General features: G+C 45.6%; 1 protein-coding gene and 2 non-coding genes across 3 annotated transcripts; 2 read left to right on the forward strand and 1 right to left on the reverse strand.

Moving 5' to 3' along the window:
- Positions 1-3,215: 3,215 nt before the first annotated feature.
- LOC137335942 (zona pellucida sperm-binding protein 4-like) lies at positions 3,216-4,845 on the forward strand. Its single transcript, XM_068001453.1, has 5 exons — positions 3,216-3,455; positions 4,075-4,253; positions 4,323-4,420; positions 4,496-4,629; positions 4,712-4,845. The coding sequence occupies exons 1-5, from the start codon at positions 3,233-3,235 to the stop codon at positions 4,843-4,845; spliced, it is 768 nt and encodes a 255-aa protein (XP_067857554.1). The 5' UTR covers positions 3,216-3,232.
- A 9,543-nt stretch (positions 4,846-14,388) lies between these two features.
- Positions 14,389-14,462, reverse strand: trnan-guu (transfer RNA asparagine (anticodon GUU)). Its single transcript has one exon. It is a non-coding gene; the product is annotated as a tRNA-Asn (tRNA).
- A 6,122-nt stretch (positions 14,463-20,584) lies between these two features.
- On the forward strand, positions 20,585-20,667 carry trnas-uga (transfer RNA serine (anticodon UGA)). Its single transcript has one exon. It is a non-coding gene; the product is annotated as a tRNA-Ser (tRNA).
- The last annotated feature ends 1,666 nt before the right edge of the window (positions 20,668-22,333 follow it).

Here is a 22,333-nt window from a genome sequence, read left to right on the forward strand (position 1 = left end):
TCAGCCCATACAGGAATCAAACCGCGATCGGGATATTATGACACTTCTAAGCAAACGAACGAACCGTTGCTAACATCCCATTAACGATTTTCAATCGTTTTTGTACCTATAGTGGTTGGTAGCGGTTTCTGTGCACGGACCCCGAAATCTCTCTGCTCCTCCACAGTTCCCAGCTTCTCACCATTTATCTTTTTTCGATTTAAATGGATGACTTCGCTCTCCCACACATTGACCTCCATTTGCCGCAGTTTTGGCCACTCACTTAATCTATCAATTCACACTTTTCAACTTCCTGCTTCTATCTGCATTACATATTGCTCCCCCAGAAGGCTGCGTCTTCAAATCCCGCCGGGGTAACAGTTGCTTTTTGAGCTGATAGCATTCTGGATCTTTCCAAAATAAATTTTTTATTTTCTTTTTCTCAACAAACAGAACCTTACTCTAAAGTTTGCTTTCTTTGTTCCCCGGTTTCAGGGAGGTGTCTCATTCTGCCCTCGACTTTTGATCTCGAACTGCGGTTGAAACTTTCGCGAAGAGGGAGAAGTCCCCAAATCGCTCGACCTGAATCTCCAACGCTTTGGGAAGAAGTTCAGTGCAAACAATCAGGAATTTAAAGGCACCTCAATGAGCTGCACTTTTGTTTGGGTGAGTTTTCTTCGCCATTACATTCAACCGTGAAATCGGTCTCCGCTTTCATCTCACTGAAGTGAAGAGTGTGGCCGCCTTGTATCTGTCAGTGTGTAAGTGACGAGTTTGGGGTCGGTATGGGTCGCTTTCAATTTTGAAATCTCACCAAGCACCAGAAAAAAGAAAATTGAAATCAAACTGTCCCTGTCAGTGATGAATTGAAGTGAATATCGCTCCAAACAGATCTGGACAATGCGCAGTGCAGCCGCATGGGAGTTCCAAATCCACCCTCTCGCCACTCGGCAATCACAATTTTACTCTGGCCCAGTGTCACCGCGCTGAAATCAAGTCTTTCTCGGCCACATATTTTCTGAACATCATAGTGACTGGTTTAAGAGTGAAAACTGCCGTCCGCTTCACTGTAAGTGCAACAGACAACTTTGTAGATACCGTGTAGTGTCACAGACCTGCTCGTTGGACCTGCTCATTTCATCTCATCTCATTTTCAGCAAACCTGAATATTACTGGAACAGAGAATGGTGAATCACAGCTCGAAAAATCAATCCTCTATACCACTGGGTGACCGAGTCTTCCAACATACAGGCATTTAGGGACAAGGGGAGTTTGATGTTCAGAAATAAGACGGCACCGATTTTCACTCGTGCAAACTGCACACCCTTTATTTTGGAAAAGTAAACTGATGGGAAGACAGCTGTTACATTGATCGTTTCAAGCTGAAGCGTTAGCTCGGTGAATTAGTGGTTCAGGAACCCAAACGTCGTGTCTCTGTGGTCCAATTGGTAAGCGCGTTCGGCTGTTAACTGAAAATGTTGGTTTGAGCCCACCCGGGGATGACAGGGAGTTTTTACCTTAACATTCGTTGTTTCGCATTTCCAGGTTTCGAATGTGTGTTCTGTTTGCATGAAAATGTACCGTAAACATTGCCAGCTGAGCGCGGCTGATATTCCACCATTTAAACTGCCCCAGATAACAGGTATCTGAGGCCCAGTTTTGAGCTTCCACGATCTGTTCACACAACAGGTTGGATGGTGTCCTCAGTGCGAAAACGGGAGTTCGTCTCCACGAGAACTGTGCGGTGGTCACTCCCACCAATACTGTCATGTACCGATGCATTTCCGACAGGTAGATTTGTGAGGACGAGGTCAAGTAAATGTTTCCCCTCGTGTTGGTTCGCTCACCATCTGCTGCAGGCCCAGTCTGGCAGCTTTGTCCTTCAGGACTCGGCCAGTAGTCGTGCTACCGAGCCACTCTTGGTGATGGACATTGAAGTCCCCCACTCAGAGTACCTTCTGTGGCCCTTGCTACCCTCAGCGCTTTCTCCAAGTGATGCTCAACATGGAGGAGGACTGATTCATCAGCTGAGGGAGGGCGGTTGGTGGTAATCAGCAGGAGGTTTCCTTGCTCATGTTTGACCTGATGCCATGAGATTTGCATTTGGTCCAGAGTCAATGTTGAGGACTGCCAGGGCCATTCCCTCCTGACTGTATATCACTGCACCACCACCTCTGGTTTGTCTGTCCTGCCAGTGGGACAGCACATACCCAGGGATTGTGATGGAAGAGTCACGGACCTCTGCTGAAAGGCATGATTCTGTGAGTATGGCTATGTCAGGCTGTTGCTTGACTGCTCTCCCAATTTTGGCACTGGTCCCCAGATTTTAGTGAGGAGGACTTTGCAGGGTCAACTGGGCTTGGGTGCCTTTTTCATGTCCAGTTTTATTCTGAGTATGACTTTTTTTAAACGAGTTTTTACAACTGAATGGCTTGCTAGGCCATTTCAGAGGGCAATTACGAATCAACCACATTGCTGTGGGCCTGAAGTCACATCATAGGCCAACCGGGTAAGGACGGCAGGTTTCCTTCTCTGAAGGACATTAGTGAACCAGATGGGTTTTATTTATGACAATCCGGTCGTTTCATTGCCACCATTACTGATAGTCGTATTTTAATTCCAGATTTTAATTAATGAATTGAATTTAAATTCCCCAGCTGCCGTGGCAGAATTTGAACTTATGACACGTAGATTATTCGTCCAGGCCTGCTAGATTACAAGTTCAGTAACATAACCACGAATGCTACCGTACTGTATCTGGACTATAACATATTGATTTGACTCTGTTTATTAATTAGTATTAAAGAAAACCGCATTCCCACGGGTCACACTGAGATGGGGCCTATTTTTTATCAACTATTAAAGGTGACGTTGGGTCTAAGAAATAAAAGTGACTAAAAAAGCAAAATAGAAACTAATAATGTGATTTGGCTCCAGTTTCTTTAAATTTTGTGATGAAGAAATAAAGGTGTCAAGGGGGAAAAAAGCAACAATTTCAATGCAACCAAACAAGAAGTCCGGGGGCGAATTGTGGAGCTGTCGTTGGACCCAGTCTCACCTTTTTTCTTCCATTAAAAACAGGTCCATCTCCGTGTGAGCCGTGCGAATGCTGGTTTATGTTCCGGAGCCCGTGGGCCTCGGACTGTGCCTCAGGCTGATTGGAACAGACAATTACTGCCAGTTAACAGCGCTGCGATAAAAAGAGGGAGTCGGTTTTCTCCTCTCACTTACCTGGGAGGGTTTGTTTGTTATAATGGAGGGTTCGGGGATTCTTGGTTTGTTACTTGTTGTAATCTGTTCAGCTCAGCCGCCCTCTCTCCTTTTCCCCGCCGATAAATGTTGGCTGTCTCCCAAAAACCGCAAAGACTGCGGATTTCCGGGAATTGAAGCCAGTGAGTGTGTGCAGAGAGGCTGCTGCTTTGATGCGGGGAGCCGGGATGCACCGCCGTGTTTCTATTCATTGGACAGTCTTCCAGGTGGGTGTATTCTCAGTCCGTTTATATTCTGGGCCAGGACTTTCCAGGTTCACCCGCAATCTAGCTGTACTCGGGGTTTCCCTGGACAGTTTCCTCTTTCTCCTTCCTGTCCTACAACGTCAGTTGGAATTTCAAACCTTTCCAGTCCGGAGAGTGGAAATGGTGGTGTGATTGAGAGTCTCTAATCCCGCAGAGTATAATTGATTGTGGGATTGGGGGCTGGTAATCAAACAGAAAGGGAAACAGTTAATCGGCCTTTGACACAATATCTGCAGTTAGAATCATTCCACTGTTGCTCGGTGACTTGGGACTCACACTGGTTGAATTCTGCCCTGTGTAATTGTCCAGGTAGTTGGGGGAGGGAGGGGCAGAGTGAATGAGCCCCGGCCCCTGTTGCCACTGACCATTTGAATTTGATATTTAATTTCTATCGGAGATGCGAGCAATTTAAATCCAAGCAGCGTGGTGACGAGCTGTAATTAGTCAACTGGTTTCCGTTAGACAGATAATGGGACGGGTTAGAAACTGAAACATGGATGGGGCTTGTCCCCTTCCCTGTAACGGTTCCCTTGACCCTCCCCGTGGGTCAACTAACCGCCTTTCATTGACTCTCTTGCAGTCTGCACCAAGGATGGGCAGGTCCTCATCGCTATCTCCAAGGATTTGACGCTGCCTCCTGTAAACCTGACAACGGTCCATCTGAAGGAGGGAGACGGAGCTGAGTGCAGTCCGACCGTGGCCTCTGCAGACACTGTGCTCTTTCAGTTCGCAGTCACTGAATGTGGTGCTACTCAGCGGGTAGGTATTGCGGGCTGGGAGTCCCATCAATGGCTCAGTTCGGGAGTGATGGTCTTCTGTCTCTTGTAGCTGGACGGCGTGAACATCCTGTATGAAACGGATGTGTTGGGTGAGTTTGAGATTTTGAATGGCGCTTTGGGATCGGTGACCCGGGACAGCCCTTTCAGGTGAGAATAGGAGCACATTCAGCGGGTAGAGACAGTGAGGACCTGAATTCTCCAGCCGCGTCCGTTCTCTTGCAGGCTCCATGTCCAGTGCAGTTACAGGGGAAGCCAGGAGTCTGATCTGCAGGTGAAGCCCAGAGTTTACACCCTTTCTCCACCACTGCCTGCCACTGAGGCCGGGATCCTGCTTCTGGAGCTGAGAATAGCGAGAGGTAACGAGTGCTCGCTGATAGTAGTGTCCAACTTCAGGCTCTCTCTCCACATAGTGCCCGCCCTTCATCTTTCTCTTTCCAGATGGTGGCTACCGGAGCTGGTACGTGGCCAGTGACTACCCGATCCTGAGTGTGCTCCGGGACCCCGTGTTTGTGGAGGTTCGTGTTCTGAATCGGAACGATCCGTCCCTTGTGCTGGTGCTCAATGACTGCTAGGCGACCCCCACCCCAGAGCCGTATTCGGGGCTCCGATGGGACCTCCTGGTGGAGAGGTAAGGGAGCGAGTGAGGGGGCTTGAGGCAGATTGGGGAGGGGGCGACATGGGCGGGATTAATACAGAAATCGTTACTTCAGTCCGGGTTAGTGATTGGGGAAATATTCCTTCGAAGTTGATTTTTTGTTCCAGACGCTGGTATAATTGGTTTCATGTAAACCTATAATCGTGTGACTCACTGTCTCTGTTCCAGGTGCCCCTTTGCTGGTGATAACTACAAAACCCGCCTCCTTCCGGTAAACGCTGATTCCCATTTGCGGTTCCCAACTCACCATAATCGTTTTGTAGTCAGCACGTTCGCTTTCTGGGACCGAGTTTCGGGCCGGGCTCTGACCGGGGAGGTGAGTTTCCTTCAGTGCTTCTTTCCCGGTCACTTGTTCCCTGGGTGTTAAGTGAGCAGGCCCCTGTTGGTCAGTTGACTGTAGAAGCATTAATCTCCGGACTGGGAGCTGTGGGATTGACCATACTGCACTGTCGCTTTGCAGGTTTATTTCCAATGCAGTGCTGAGGTTTGCTACCCTTCCACTCAAGAGAACTGCACGGCTCCCTGCAGCCGCAGTAAGTACCTGTAATCTGACTAGAAACTAAACCCTGATGGGGAGGGGTGGGTGTGGGTCATCTGAACACGGGGCTCCCTCAGCAAGAGGCCGAACACTGGGCACAGGAGGAGTGTCCTGAATCTGGCGGTTCTGGGAACTTTCCCAGTTGCATTCGGTGCAGGTTTCCATTTAGAATGGCAATCTAGGGCAGCGGTTCTGAGCACACCTTGCACCAGGTCAGTAATTGTGAAGGACGCTCTGATCCTTGAAATGGGATGAATGAAGTATTTCTGGTTCCTTGCTAATTGCCCGGATGCTGAGCTGCCCTACTTGCCGACCGCTGAAGAGCAGAATCCTCCCATTGTTGGCACGGGTGTGTTCCGCATCCGGTTCGGAATAGTCCACCCTTGGCACTGGAGAACATTTTACCAGCATCTAATTGTCGTCTTTCTGACACCGGGAATTCAGGGTGCAACTGAAAGGATGTCCCGGGGCCGGACACCTGGCCAATTTGAAGGTCTCCTGAAACTGCGGGTCAAAGTAATGCATCAAACAGTGTCTCCTTCACAGGAGACCAGACTGGCCATTGTAGCAGCAGCAATTGCAAACTCTGCTCAGTTGGTGCGTCCTTCTGAGAATCGGTTTGGTGAGAACCAGATGCAATTATAGCCGGAATTCTAAACTCTGTCCGGTACCCAGGGCCCTGATGTTTTTTGCATGAGGCCATCTGATTCAGGATTTGCAGACAACTGAAGATTTAATTATTCAACATCAACTCTTGTCTCTTGTTCTCCTTCGCCCCCAGAGAGGCGAAGAAGCGCCGATAACCGGTCTGGGGCCTTGGTGACCGCTGATGGACCCATCCTTTTCTTGGAAGGTGAGGAGAGATTGGCTGCTCGGATCCACCAGGATGAGAAAGGTAAACAGGGAGCTCCACCTGTGTCTCGTGATGGAGTAACTGGTGCCCATCTAACCCTGGCTTCTCCCCACAGATGCTGCTGTTGATTCCACCTCCCTTGTTCCTGGATTAGCGGTTGGGGTAGCACTGCTCTCCGTGGCCCTGTTGGTCGGGACTGTTGCTTTGTGGAAAATGGAGCAGGGCCGCAGGGTGGGCTCCGAGTGCAGCTCCATGGAACTGTAGATGTGTCTGTTGGATAATAAACTCCTGTTATAGACGATTGCTGGCCTCGTTATCTTTCAAATGCTCGCTGGATTGTACTGTTTGCAGTGAGTTAACTTGGTACCTGGTTTGAGAATTGTTTTTGCAGCATCCCACGGCTGCAGCAAACAATTCCAGCCCCCAACGATTCGCATTGAGATCCAGGGCAAAGCTGTGGTGGGTTTGTAGCAAAATAGTGTCGGTCAGGAATGACTGGTTCACTTGCCTCTAACACATGTCTCCGGAATTGGCTCTTCCCTGACGGCATCGATTGACCAATTTGCCAAGCCTGGCGAGTGTTGGGCTCTCCTCGCAAGACCACTGGCTGCTGGTCTCTCCGGCTATCGGAACAGGAGAATAGACCAGATGAATGTGTGGCTGCAGGGATGGTGTCGGAGGGAGGGATTTAAATTCATGGGACATTGGGACCGTTCTGCAGAAGGTGGGACCTGTACAAGTGGGACGGGTTACACCGGAGCCGGACCAGGACTGATGTCCTCGCAGGGGAGTTTGCTCGTGCTGTTGGGGAAGGTTTAAACTGGAATGGCAGGGGGATGGGAACCTGAGCAGGGAGACAGGAGGGGAAAACAAGGATAGAAACAAGACAAAGGGAGGAAGCAATAGTGGCAGGCGGAGAAAACAAGAGCAAAAAACAAATAGGGCCATAGTGCAAAAAAAATACTAGATAACTAGCAATCTTCAAGACCAGTCTGAAGGCATTGTCTTAATGTGTGGAGCATTTGCAATAAGGTCGTTGAATTAACAGCACAGAGATTAATGGGTATGAAAAAGTTACGATTATGGAGACATGGCTGCAGGGTGACCAAGGATAGGAACTGAACATCCAGGGGTAGTCAATATTTAGGAAGGACAGGCAAAAAGGGAAATGATGTGAGGTAGCGTTGTTAGTAAAGGAGGAAATCAACGCAATAGTGAGGAAGGATATTGGCTCAGAAAATCACGATGTGGAATCTGTATGGGTGGAGCTAAAATACCAAGGGGCAGAAAACGGTGGGGGTTGTCTATTGCCCCCCAAACAGTAGTGATGTAGGAGAGGGCATTGAACCGGAAATAGGAGACGCATGCAAGTAGGGTACAACTGTAATCACACTGACTTAATTTAACATGTAGTTTGGTCAAACCAAATTAGCAATAATACTGTGGGGAAGGAATTCCTGGAGTGCACATGATTGATTTCTAGACCAATACTTTGAGGAACCAACTAGAGAACAGGCGATCCTAGATTGGGTATTGTGCGATGAGAAAGGATTGATTAACAATCTTTTGCGGGCTCCCTTAGAGAAGAGCGACCATAACATGATAGAATTCCTTATTTCAGATGGAGACTGAAGTAGTTGAATCCGAAACTGGGGTCCTGAATCTAAATGAAGGAAATTATGAAAGTGTGAGTTGGCTAGGATGGATTGGGGAACTTCACAAAGGGATGACGGTGGATAGGCAATGGCTAATATTTAAAGAACATGTGCAGGAATTACAACAATTATTGATTCCTGTCTGGCACAAAAATAAAAAAGAAATTAGGGATAGTATTTATCCAAAGAGGAGACATATAAAATTGCTAGAAAAAGCAACAAGCCTGAGGATTGGAAGCAGTTTAAAATTCAGCAAAGGAGGACAGAGATTGACTAAGAGGGAAAAATTAGAGTATGAGAGTAAACAAGCAGGAACATAAAAACTGACTGTAAAAATTTCTCTAAATGTCAAGAGAAAAAGATTAGTGAAGACAATCAAAAACATACTTTGGTTCTGTTCTGAACCAAGTTTCTACTGAAGGAAACCAGTATTACTTTTAAAGAAAAAATGCTTGGGAAATTAATGGAGTTAAAGGCTGACAACTGCCCAGGGCCTGATAATCTACACCCCAGAGTACCAAACGAAGTGGCCCTGGAAAGAGTGCATGCATTGGTGATCATCTTCCAAAATTCTATACTCTGGAACAGTTCCTACAGGTTGGAGGGTTGCAAATGTAACTGCACTTTTTTTTTAAAAAGGAGGGGGAGAAAAAACAGGGAATTAAAGACCAGTTCGCCTAACATCAGTAGTGGGGAAAATGCTCGAGTCTATTTTAAAAGATGTGATAACAGAACAATTAGAAGGCATTAATGGGATTTGATAAAGTCAGCATAGGTTTATGAAAGGGAAATCATGCTTAACAAATCTACTGGAGTTTTTTGAGGATGTAACTAGTAGATTAGATAGGTGAGAACCAGTGGATGTGGTATACATGGATTTTCAGAAGGCCTTTGATATGGTCCCACAGAAGAGGACCGTGTGCAAAAGTAAAGCACATGGGATTCGGGGAAAAGACTGGCCTGGATTGAGAATTGGTTGACAGACTGGAAAGAGTGGGAATAAACTGGTCTTTTCCCGGGTGGCAGGCAGTGACCAGTGGGGCACGGCAGGGGTCAGTGCTTGGGACCCCAGCTATTCAAAATATATGTCAATGATTTGGATGAGGGAACGGAACGGAATGTAACATTTCCAAGTTTGCAGACGACGCAAAGCTGGGGTGGAATGCGAGCTGTGAGGAGGATGCAAAGAGGGTCCAATGTGATTTCGACAAGTTGGGTGAGTGGGCAAGAACATGGCAGATGCAGTATAACGTGGATAAATGTGAGGTTATCTACGTTTTTTTGTCAAAACAGAAAGGCAGTTTATTATCTGAATGGTGATAGATTGGGAAAATGGGGAGGTGCAACGAGACCTGGGTGTCCTTGTACACCAGTCGCTGAAAGCGAGCATTCAGATGCAGCAAGCAGTTAGGAAGGCGAATGGTATGTTGGCGTTCAATGCAAGAGGATTTGAGTACAGGAACAGGGAATGTCTTACTGCAGTTGTACGGGGCCTTGGTGAGACCCCATCTGGAGTATTGTGTGCAGTTTTGGTCTCCTTATCTGAGGAAAGATGTCATTGCCATGGAGGGAGTGCAACGAAGGTTTTGCAGACTTGTTCCGAGGATGGCAGGACTGACGTATGAGGAGAGATTGGGTCGACCAGGACTATATTCGCTCGAGTTTAGAAGAATGAGGGGTGATCTCATCGAAACATATAAAATTCTAATAGGATGAGACAGACTAGATGCAGGGAGGATGTTCTCGGTAGCTGGGGAGTCCAGAACCAGGGGTCACAGTCTCAGGATACGGTGTATGTCATTTAGAACCGAGATGAGGAGAAATTTATTCACTCAGTGGGTGGTGAACCTGTGGAATTCACTACCACAGAAGGCAGTGGAGGCCAAGTCATTAGACTTATTCAATAAGCAGATAGATATATTTCTTAATGCTCAAGGGATATGGGGAAAAAGCGGGAACAGGGTACAGAACTGGACGATGAGCCATGATCATTTTGAATGGCAGAGCAGAATGATCGACTCTTGCTTTTATTTTCTATGAAATTGACGAAGATAAAACAGTCTGAACCCCCAACAGAATGTGTAGCACAGATATTAATGAGGAAGTGAGAAGCGTGCCCGTGAATTGGCTCCGTGGCTTAATTGCTTAAAGAACCCCGGTCACAGATTCAACTCCTTGTGGTGCTTTTGTGGAATTTATGATGTTTAGTGAATTTGACCAGCAAAAGCATCGTGCGGTGTTTGTACTTTGTTCGGGGTCCAATACGGAACTGCTCAGAATATCTCTTCAAAATGCCCTTTTATTTTGCAGACAGACCCCTCAGAGAATGTGAGCGTCACACATTAATGTAAGGACACGTTCTTGTTTCTGGGCTCGTTGAGTTCGGGGTATAATTCTCGATTCGAGGTCCATATCCCGTAGAATCCCCAATTTAGCCCTTGACTTTTTCTTTAGTGGCGGTTCAGACTTTTGCAAAGAGGGAAAAGAAATCCCCAAATCACTCCACCTCAATCTCAAACGCTTTCAGAAGAAGTTCATTTCAAACAATCAGGACCTTAAAGGCACCTCAATGACTTCCACTTTCATTGAACGAGCTTTGCTTGCAATTGCATTCGACCTTGAAACCGCTCTGGGCTTTCATCTCACTGAAGCAGAGTCTGGCCGCTTTGTATCTGTGAGCATGTCACTGACGAGGTTCGCTTTAACATTGGTCTCTATCAATTTTTAAAATTTCACCAAGCCTCAAGGAAAAGAAACAGAGAATCGAACTGTCCCTGTAAGTGATGAATTGAAGGGATTGGTGCTCCAAGCAGATCTGAAAAGTGCGCAGTGCAGGCGCTCAGGCATTCCAAATCCACCCTCTCGCCACTCGGCGATCTCATTAACTGAGCTTTACACTGGTCTTGTGTCACCGCGCTGAAATCGAACACGTTTCTCTGAACTTCACAGTTGCTGTTTCCGGAGTGAAGACCAGCTCGTTGGTTGAAGCTTGCAGGAGTAAAAATCCAGTCATTTTGGAGAAGTAAACTGACAGTAGACAACTGTTATATTGGTGGCTGCAATCTCATAGTTTCGCTCAGTGAATTGCTGGTTTAGCAGGTGACCTCTTTGTATGTTTCGGTGGTGCTCTCATTTAGCGAGAAAGTTTGATGGTTCGAACCCTTATTTATTTTTTTCTCCAAGGATTCATCGCCTCAAAGTTCCAGGGTTTCAATCTGTGTTTGGTTTGTAAGAAAATGTATCGTGATCATAGCCGGCTGAGCAGTGCTGATATTCCACCACTGAAACTGCGGTCGGAAATCAGGCACATCAATCATATAAAGGAATGGAACATTGGCTTCACTGATATCACAACTGATAACCCATTTCTTTTAAGCGGGTTTACTTTAAATCAGTTAACGCCTGCTTTAAATGGTAGACTCAGGACTGTCAAACAAACATAGAATAATTACCACAGTCATTTTTAGACTGGACGCCGCACGGTGACTTTGATGTCAGTGACGAGCGACGGGAAAGACCAAAGTGCCATTTGCCCCTCTCACTGTGGCCGTGAAGGACTGTGTCCAGGCTGAAGTTCTGTTCCCACCGGACGATCCTCCCCGCAGATTGTGCTTTCTGAGCTCCAGTCAGGTGATGCTAAACACTCAGGTGGGAAAGACCAAAATCTACAACAAGGTGTTTAAAACATAGCTGATTTATTTAACATATCCAGAATCTTAAACTCCAGCCCAGTTATAGCGGTTATTAACATCAGCAGAAACAAACCCCAAATGTCAGAATGAATATGGTTCAGTCCTGGATGGGATTAACAGCAGAATCCAACCCCTGCAGTCACTTGTGAACTCGCTGGTGTCTCAGCACGTGTGATGACTGAACGAATCCCTTCACACACATAGAATCATAGAAAGTTACAGAACAGAAGGAAGCCATTCGGCCTATCGTGTCTATGACGGCCGAAAAAGAGCTATCCAACTTAATCGCACTTTCCAACACTTGGTCATCGCCCTGTAGGTTACGGCGCTTCAAATGCACATCTAAGTACTTTTTAAATGAGTTGAGGTTTTCTGCCTCGACCACCCTTTCAGACAGTGAGTTCCAGACCCCGAACATCCTGTCCGCTTCTGTGTATCCCGTTACTTTTTCACTGCTGTCAGGAAGTCTATGAACAACTCCCACCAAAGTCTTGCATTCTATTCTGTTACTCATTTCCACGCAAAGCCTTTCTACTGCGTGCTCACCTTTACTGATATGTCTTCTTTGTCATGCAGTAATAGTATCCCTCATCAATATCGCTACTCCACCGCCTTTTCCAATGTCCCTATCCTTTCTAAACGGCTTATAACTTGAAATATTTATCTCCCAGTCATGCCCAGTTTGTAGCCAGGTCTCAGTGATGAGCACTAAGTCATGCACTATAAGCTCAATTTACGCTTCTAATTCCCTTGTTTTATTTCTTATGCTACGGACATTAGTGTATAGAACATTTAATTGGGCATTAGAACTTGTCCTACCCTTATGCCCTGATGTTGTGTTTAACATACTTGGTCAATAAGGTTGGTGAGCTGCAGACACAAGTGGTAACATGGGATTATGTTATAGTGTCAATAATGGAGACCTGGCTCAAACAAGCGGAGGAGTGGCCACTTACATATTCCTGGCTACAACGTATTCAGGAAAGGCAGGGGATAAAAGTTGGGGGAGGGGGTGTGGGCCAGGCACTATTGATCAAAAATACTGTTACAGCGGTAGAAAGGGTCGCCATGCTTAAGGGTTCAAAGGCAGAATCTATTTGTTTAGAATTAAGGAACAATTGAGGAGCTATTACGCTGCTGGATGCAGACTATAGGGGGCCAACTTGTGGGAAGGAGATGGAGGAGCAAATTGGCAGCAAATTGCAGAAAGATGCAATAATTTTAGAGCATTGATAAAAGGGAACTTCATTTATCCGAATATAGACTGGGAAAGAGCAGTGCAAAAGTCAAAGAGGGCGAGCAATTCCTGAAATGTGTCCAAGAGAACTTTCTTAATCTGTATGTTTTCAGCCCAACGAGGAAGGAAGCAGTGCTGGATTTATTTAGGGGAAAGAAGTGGGGCAAGTGGAGCATGATTCAGTGGGGGAGCATTTGCAGCAGGTTTAGTATAGTTATGGAAAATGCAAGGAAATATCAAGCATGAAAATACTGAACTGGGAAGAGCGAATTTCAGCGAGTTGAAAAGTGATCGGGTCCAGGTGGATTGGAATCAAAGATTGGCAGGTAAAACAGTAAATGAGCAATGGGAGGCTTTGAGTGAGGAGATAGTTCGGGTACAGACTGGACACATTCTTACTAGGGGAAAGGTTGGGCATGCAAAACTAGAGCTCCCTGGATGACAACAGAATATTTCAGACAGCATTTTGTACATTCTGACTACCAATGTCCGGACAAGTGTGTCCGCGGTTATCAACCACAACCTCGTCACCTCCATGCTGAAACAAAAAGGGGCCACATTCTGCTTCAGTGAGATGAAATCCGAGAGCGGTTTCAAGGTCAATTGCAATTGCAAGTAGAATGCATTCAGAGGACGTGAGATTATTGAGATACCGACAAGCAACCTGCCAGTTTGAACAGCAGCTCAAGATCAAAAATCGGGCGGGGGGGGGAAATGAGGGCTTGTCCGGGATTTGAACCCGGGATCTCTCACATATTTCAAACAACAAACCCGAAGCGAGAATCATACCCCTGGACCAACGAGCCCGCTGAGCAAAAAAAAAACAAGCAGTAGTTTCTGAGTATCAGCGGCCACTTTCCCCAAATCTCCTTCAAAGTTCCGTTAATAAAAATGTGTCCGTACATTAGTGAAGAATCACAAAGCCAATTTCTTCACTGTTGGGTTTTGTTTAGGGCTCCTGACGCTGATAAAGATGATTGGGGACAGTTGATGAGTTAATGGTTGTAAGGGCGCAGATACTCCGGTGCAACGGTGCACATACTCCAGTGTGAGGGTGCAGATACTCTGCTGCAAAGGTGCAGATACTCCGATTTAAGGGAGCAGATACTCGGATGTGAGGATTTGTTGCCGCGACTGAAATGCGGCTTAGAACTGTTGTTATTATCCAAGGCAGCGCTGCAGGATCCTTTCATGATCTCTCACAAATCAACTGAAACCGTTCGGAATGTGAATAAAATTTTGCGTTTCCAAAATAAAAGGGAGTGACATTCATTGTGGAAACAGTCTGGTGTCGCTCACTGCAGAAATATCGATGTCAGACCTTGTCTGTCAAGAAGAATTCAGAATTCGGCGAAGCCAATCACAGGTGAAATGATGGAAGATCGGCCGCACTCAGCTGGCCATCGAAAGCGGGCATTTGTTTTGCAGCCAAAACAAACATCAGAACCAGGAAATGCGAGACCATGAAGATAAAAGTTTCCCCACCGTCTCTGGGTGGGCTCGAACCACCAACCTTTCGGTTAACAGCCGAACGCGCTAACCGATTGCGCCACAGAGACAGCACACGTTTGCTGTTGAACTACTGATTCAACGAACTAAAAATTCAGGTTGCAGCGATCAAAATAAATTCTCTCTGCGATCAGTTTACTTTTCCAAAATAAAGTGTGTGAAGTTTGCACGACCGAAAATCTGTGCTCTATTATTCCTGAACATTAAACTCACCTTGCCATTAAACACATGTATGTTGGAAGACTCCGTCCCCTCGTGGTCGAGAGGATTGATTTCTCGAGCTGTGATTCGCCATTCTCTATTCCAGTAATATTCAGGTTTGCAGAAAATGAGATGAGATGAAATGAGCAGGTCCGACGAGCAGGTCTGTGACACGACTCGGTGTTTACAAAGATGTCTCTTGCACTTACAGTGAAGCGGACGGCAGTTTTCACTCTTAAACCAGTAACCATGATGTTCAGAAAAACTGTGGCCGAGACATACTCGATTTCAGTTCGGTGACACTGGGTCAGAGTAAAGTTCAGTTCATGCGATTGCCGAGTGGCGAGAAGGTGGATTTGGAACTCCTGTGCGGCTGCACTGCGAGTTGTCCAGATCTGCTTGGAGCGATATTCACTTCAATTCATCACTGACAGGGACAATTTGATTCCAAGATTCTTTTTCTCTGCTGCTTGGTGAGATTTCAAAAGTTGGAAACGACCCACACCAACCCCAAACTCGTCACTTCCACTCTGACAGATGTAACGCGGTCACACTCTTCACTTCAGTGAGATGAAAGCCGGGAGCGATTTCACGGTCGAATGCAATGGCGAACAAAACTCATTCCAAGAAAGTGCAGGTCATTGAGGTGCCTTTAAATTCCTAACTGTTTGCACTGAATTTCTTCCCAAAGCGTTTAAGATTCACGTGGAGCGATTTGGGGACTTCTTTTCCATCTTTGCAAAAGTTTCAACCGTAGTTCAAAATCAAAAGTCGAGGGCGGAATGAGACGCCTTCCTGAAATTTGAGAACCAGGGAAGCAGACTTTAGAGCAAGGTTCTGTTTATTGAGAAAAAGCAGATACAATATTCATCCCGGAACGATCCAGAATCTGATCAGCTCGAAAAGTAACGGTTACCCCGTGATTTGAACACGCAGCCTTCTGGTGACGCAATAAGTCATGAACATTGAAGCAGGAAGTTGAAAAGTGGGAATTGATGGATTCAGTGAGTGGGCAAAACTGCGGCAAATATAGTTCAATGGGGGGTGAGCGAGATCATCCAATTTAAATCTAAGAAAGATAAATCAGAATGTTTTCTAAATGGTGAGAAGCTAGGAACTGTGGAGGAGCAGAGGGATTTCGGGGTCCAAGTACAGAAAGCGCTACCAACTAGTGTACAGGTACAGAAATTAATTAAAATATCTAATGGACCGTCAGTACGGCCGGTTAACTGTTGATTAGAGTGTGTTGTAACGCCTTAATCACGGATTCGATTCTTTAACTTTACTTATTTCGGCTTTTTATAACTTTTAAAATCGAAGCTTTACAAAAAAAATATAAACACAGATTTGAGGGGACAGTTTTTTGCATAATATCCATTGTCACTTTGCCCCTGGACCGGAGAAACACGTCTTTCTTTTTATTCGGGTTTTTTTTGGCAACTGACCCTGTGGCGCAATGGCGAGTGTGTTGGACTTCTACTTGTTTTGATTGATAAGCCATTCAAAGGTTGTGGATTCGAGTTGCAACGGCGTTGGATTTTAGTTCGGGAGCTGGGAAGTGAAATTTTGCAGCAAAACCGCAACAGGATCATTAATGTCCGTCAAGGATGTGAAACTGCCCCCGACACTTCATCTTACACAAGTGGCTCCAGTCACACCCGAATTCATGATTCTTAATCCACTCTGAGCTGGATTGGCGAAACTCTCTCAAGAAGGAGACTCAACATCTGCTCAGACCGAAAGTCAATCTGCTGGACTTCCGGCTCTGTCAGACTGCATGTTCCTTCAGACAGGTTTCTAACTGGACACATGCATCCTGCTGCCGTGCGAGCGTTGGTGCTTCAGGGGTAGAATTCTTGCTTGCAGTAATTCTATTCCTGTAAAACTAGCTCCTGAAGTGTAGGATGGAAAGTATCCTGGCTGAGCGGTCTCTGGCTCAGGTTTAAAGCTGCAGTTAAATCCCACGATTTGAAGATGGATCAAAATCATAGTTTGTGTCTACAAAACCGCAGCCTCCCTCCTGTAAACAAGTAATACTAAACATCTCATCTGCTATTGCAACAGCGTAGACCGGAGGAACCACATGGCAATTCGGATAATTAAATGAATTTTGGAGCACATCAATTTTACCTTCAACTCCGGTCGAAATGTTCACAAGGAAAAGGATTGTTTGATCTTGCTGAGATTCGAATTAAAAACCCCGGTATTTCCTGAGCCTGTAACTAATATAAGGACTGATTGCGCCGCTGGAGCCCGGTCACTCTGATCACCTGTCCCACTCTGCTGGAAAGAATCTTAAGGTGAGAGGTCATTACCTGTGGAAACGTGTCCAGTCACTGTGATGAATCTAATATCTGCACTTTCACTTTCAGCTTCTTTCACATCCTCTGCTCCATTGCACTGCAATCGGGATTTCTGTGAACAGGTCAAAATGGATAATTGCAGAAATTCTGTCAGTGGTAAAATTAGAATCGAGAAACGCACCAAACATTGAAACCAGCGATTTAAACCACGAGCTCAGACTTCCACAAAACAAGGCCTGTCTTTAAAGGTCTGTTTAATGATCAAATAAATTAATTGAAGCCATTTGACCGCATTTGCCTCGTGCTGGGGTTGTTTGCCTTGGAGCAGGGAAGGTTCAGAGGAGATTTGATAGAAGTGTTCAAAGTCATGAAGAGTTCAGATAAAGTAAACAAAGAGAAGCTGTTTTAATTGGCGGAATGGTCGGGAACCAGAGGACACAGATTTGAGGTGATTGCAAAAGAACAAAAGGCGATATGAGGAAAAATTTCATTTCGCAGCGAATAGTTCTGATCTGGAATGCGCTGCTTGAAAGGATGGTGGAATCAGATTGAATCGTGACTAAAAAAGGAATTTCAAGGGGAAAAATACAGAGCACCGGGAAAAGGCCGGGGAATGGGATTAATTGGATGGCTCTAATAAAAAGCCGCCACAGGCTCGATGAGCCGAATTGCCTCCATCTGTGCTGTAACCATTCTATGATTCGATGGACAGAAGCGGTCTGAATGAATGGGCGATCGGTTGTGGGTAACAGGGAAATTTCCGACTGTTTGTCCGGTTGTGTTACTGACGGCTCCTTGTTCTCGGATTATGGTTTTCATTTTGGCCGTTTCACTGTTTGATATGCGAGAGGTCCCCAGTTCAAACCCCAGAACCCTCCTGTTTCACTATTTCCAGTGAAGATTCACTTATTTCTTTCTCACATCTTTTCAGCGTTGCAGAAAGCAGCATTGATTTAATTCTCGAGCATGTTTGAGGTCCAGAGGCCAGAATGCAGCCGGTTTATCGACGCAACACACACGGAGAGAGTAAAATGCCTCACGGCGGTGTGCAGATTGAAACTGAAGGTGAATTTATCCCAATTCAGGCGATCTCAGAGGTGCAGAATAAAAATGCTCCTTAATTGGTCGGGAAAACGAACCCTGTTCCCTCGCGTGGTTAGTGCAAATTCTACCAGTGAAACGGCAACGTTTGCTTGGCATCGGGCTCTCTGTGTCCAGTTGGAAACCTGTTTGAAACAACATATAATTTCACAAATCTCCTCTGAGTACCTTGCGCATTCTGATTTACAGCCCTGCATTACTAGCACTCGCTGCTTGTGATGGCCGAGTGGTTAAGCCGTTAGATCTAAAACTCGACAGGGTCTTTCGGTGATTCATTGGAATCCTGCTCACGGCGCTATTGTTTAAAGTTTTGTTCAATGCTCAAATAAATATGAACTGGAGATAACGGGCCGTATTTCCTTCTCTCAGAGAGATCCTCCACCGCGGCAGAGCCTTTTAATTGGGAGCCCAATGGTCTCTTGCAAAACTTCAAGGTGCTTGAAGGAAACTTCACAATAATCCACAACTGGAATATTGTGTCCAATTCTGAGCATCGCACTTTAGGAAGGATGTGAAGGCCTGAGAGGTGGCGCAGAAAAGATTTACTGGAATGGTTTCAGGGATGAGGGACTTCAGTTCCGTGTATAGACTGGAGAAGCTGGGGTTGTTCTCCTTCGGGCAGGAAGGTTGAGAGGAGATTTGATAGAAGTGCTCAAAATCATGACGGGTTTAGATAAAGTAAATAAAGAGAAACTGCTCCCGTTGGCGGAAGGGTCGATAACCAGAGGACACAGATTTACGGTGGTTGACAAAAGAACCAAAGGCGATATGAGGAAAAACGTTTTAAATCAGCGAGTAGTTATAATCTGGAATGCATCTCCTGAAAGGGTGCTGGAAGCAGATTTAATCGTGACTTTCTAAAAGGAATTTGATTAATATTTGAAGGAAAAATATTTGCGGGTCCACAGGGAAAGAACGGGGGAATGGGACTCACTGGATTGCTCTTAAAGAGAGCCGGGGCAGGCTCAATGGGCCGAATGGCCTCTTTCTGTGCAGTAACGATTCTATGAGTGTATGATTCCATCTCTCTCAAGCTTCATTTCAAATTCTGCTAACTTGATATTCAGGCTTTTTTTTCTTTGCTTTTATCTCTCTATCTCTCCCTGTCTCTGTCACTCTCTGTTTTCCCCGAATGGACTTCTCAAGCTTCCTTGAACGGCCAAAGCTCATCGAACCTGCGACACCAGCAGAGAACGGTAAAGATCGAAAGACTGAGACGGGAGGAAAAGCAAAGGACCAACCCAGATGATGAATTCTTCGCCAATGTCCACATATTGATGTCGCTTCGTCCTCATAGTGAAATCATCAGTACTTTTAGCCCAGTATAAAAACAAAGTCTTGTATTTACAAAGCGCTTTTCACGACCTCAAGACTTCCCAAAGCGCTTTTCAGACAATGAAGTATTTTTGAAGTGTGGTCACTGTTATACTTGTGGTAGAGTGGATAATCTGCGGATGCCAAGACAGACAACAATGTAGCTTTCGAGCAATTCATTCTGCAAAGTCTCACTTGATATTACAACTCGCACATTCGAAACGAATGTGGTAAAGATATGCTAATATTGTTGATATGAAATAGTTAATGTTCGTCTTCACATTGTCGTACATCGGAATAGAAAAAGTGATAGGATGGGCAGAATGGTGGCCGATCGGCTGTGGGTGGCACAGAATTCTGCATTGGTTGCCCCCCTCTGTTATCAGTGGCTCGTTGGTCTTGGGGTATGATTCTCGCTTTGGGGATTTGCTGATTGTTATGTGAGAGATCCCGGACGAGCCCTGCGGTGTTACCATTTTTAGTTCAAAATCACTAATTGGCTTCTCACGTCTTGTCAGCTGTGCAGTCGGCAGGATTGTCTTCATTCCAGTTCATGGAGGACAGAATGCAGAGGTTCTGTCGACGATAACACACATGGAGAAAGGAAAATATCACAAGATGGTGTTCAGATTGAAGCTGAATGTCAACGTATCCCAATTCACGTGAACTCATGAATGGAGAATGAAAAATGCTCCTCTATTGGGTGGTGATCGAACCCGGGCCTCCCGCGCAGAAAGCAAGCATTTGATCACTGAAATAACAAAGTCCGCACAGCAGCCGGCGGTCTGCGCTCAATTCGAAACCTGTCTAAAAGAACATACAGTCTCAGAGTTCTCCTGTCATAACCTTCTTCATTCTCTTCTGCAGCGGTGTCGGATTTGTCGCTTGCAGCAGCGATGACCCGATGATTAAGGCGTGAGACTTGCAATGTGATTTTCCAACCCAGCTTCGACGCAACACACGTGGAGAATGGAAAATGTCTCAAATGGTGCGCAGATTGAAGCTGAGGGCGAATGTCGCACAATTCACGCGATCTTATGAATGGAGAATAAAAATAAGCCTAAACGAACCGGAAATCGAAACCCGGTTTCTCACGTGATAAATGAGAATTCTATCACCGAGACAGCAAAGTCAGCACATCAACAAGCTGTAAGTTTCCAGTTGGAAACCTGTCTGAGAGAACAAAGTGTCACAGATCTCGTGTGATAACCCGACGCATTCTGATTTATAGCTGTGCATCATTGAGGTTTCTCGCTGCGATGGCCGAGTGGTTAAGGCGTTGGACTTGAAATCCAATCGGGTTTGCCCTGCACAGGTTCGAATCCTATTCGTAGCGCTACTTTTAAAAGTTTGTTCAGTGTTCAAATTAATATGAACTTGAACGAACGGACCTTGTTCGCTCCCTCAGAGAGGTGCTCCATCGCCAACGACGCTTTTAACTCGGAGCCCAATGATCTCTTGCAAAATTGCAAGACACGTGAAGGAATCTCTCCCAAGCTCCATTCTAAATTCTGCTCGTTCGCAGAACTTGACATTTATACAATTTATTTCTATGTTTTAATCTCTCCCTGTCTCTGTCTCTTGACTTTGCCTGTTTTCTCCTGATGGACTTCTCAGGCATCGTGAACAGCGAAGAATGATGGAACCTGCAACACCAGCAGAGAAGGGTAAAGGTGGAAAGACTGAGACGGTAGGAAAAGAAAAGGTGCAACCCAGCTGATGTATTCGTAATTAATGTCCACACATTTATGTTTCTTCCCCTCACAATGAAAAAATCAGCAATTTGAGTACAGTACACTTATGGTAGAGTGTATAATATGCGGATGTTGAGACCGACAATCGAACCTTTGCCGTGGTGATGAAAGCGCCGAATCCTAAACACTAAACCCCAAGGAAACGCTGAAAATTCTTTGCTGCGAACAAGCAGAGCAACGCGGCCTTTCCGACTTGGCCCTTTGTAATTCAGGTCATTTTCCTGCCAGACAAACTGCTCGCACAAAATGGCATTTTCTGTTCGAAATAATATCGCGACAGAGGTGATGTTCAGGCAATGACATCACCAAGTGCAAGTAGGCATGTACATGAAATGGAAAGTGAGGTAAAATACGACCACAAGCTGCTGATGGACATATTTCCATTTCCAAAATTCACGCACTGAATGCAGCTCCTGAGAAAGCTGCAAGGTCACGCAGGTCCATCGTGAATCGTTTGAAGCAACTGGCAGTTTAAAGTGGCATCTGCTGCTGCTTCTGTGGGGCGTGAGAGAGAGGCACTGTCGGTATTTGCGTGCAGTTTGATTTTGCACAGAACTGCACAGAGAAACAGCAAATATACCGGGGCTGTGAGATGTTCTATATTATTGATATTTCACCACAGGAATATCCGCAGTCAGAAGCTGAAAAGAAGGAGAGATAAGAGGCCTGAGAATAAACACAGAGCTGAATGAATCATGAAAGAGCGAAAGAAAAAATAATGTCATCAGTTCCACTTTGTCTCTTGCGCAATCTTGGGAGTTCCCCAATGGCCTGGTGGTGAGAATTCGGTACTCTCACCGCCGCGAGGTTCGATTCCCAGTCAGGGAATTAACTTTAAAAAGAGTTATGAACTTATTAAATTAATTACATGAAGCTAATTAAATCCTGTTCGTAGTTGAATCCCTGTCTTAATCACCATGAATCAATCGATAACTTTCTATTTCAGACTGAAGGCGATGTTGACGTGGTTACCGAGAGACAGTCAAAACTTTAATAAGATTTTTATGCTTTGAATGTGATGATTTTTTTTCATTTTATAGACTGCATCTTAAGAGTGGGATTAAAAACGCAATGGAGTCGTTGTTAAATTTAACATTAACTGGCAATTGTCGCTGTTTATCACAGGAGCGCCCGAACTGGTTCTCCGATCAAGATGAAAGTAACGCAACGAGGAACATCTGATACAACACGAAAGGCATCGGGCTATGACAAAAATCCCCACCGATTTGCTTTTCCAAAATAAAGGGT

This window comes from Heptranchias perlo, chromosome 20 (genome assembly GCF_035084215.1).
Source record: "Heptranchias perlo isolate sHepPer1 chromosome 20, sHepPer1.hap1, whole genome shotgun sequence".
Taxonomy (NCBI): domain Eukaryota; kingdom Metazoa; phylum Chordata; class Chondrichthyes; order Hexanchiformes; family Hexanchidae; genus Heptranchias; species Heptranchias perlo.

What these genes read in the sequence shown, in the direction of transcription:
- LOC137335942 (XM_068001453.1), top strand. Translation starts at nt 3,233, where the DNA reads ATGGAGGGTTCGGGGATTCTTGGTTTGTTACTTGTTGTAATCTGTTCA. An exon ending in ACCCGGGACAGCCCTTTCAG is followed by an intron (nt 4,421 to 4,495) that starts GTGAGAATAGGA and finishes GTTCTCTTGCAG; the next exon opens with GCTCCATGTCCAGTGCAGTT. An exon ending in GGAGCTGAGAATAGCGAGAG is followed by an intron (nt 4,630 to 4,711) that starts GTAACGAGTGCT and finishes TTCTCTTTCCAG; the next exon opens with ATGGTGGCTACCGGAGCTGG.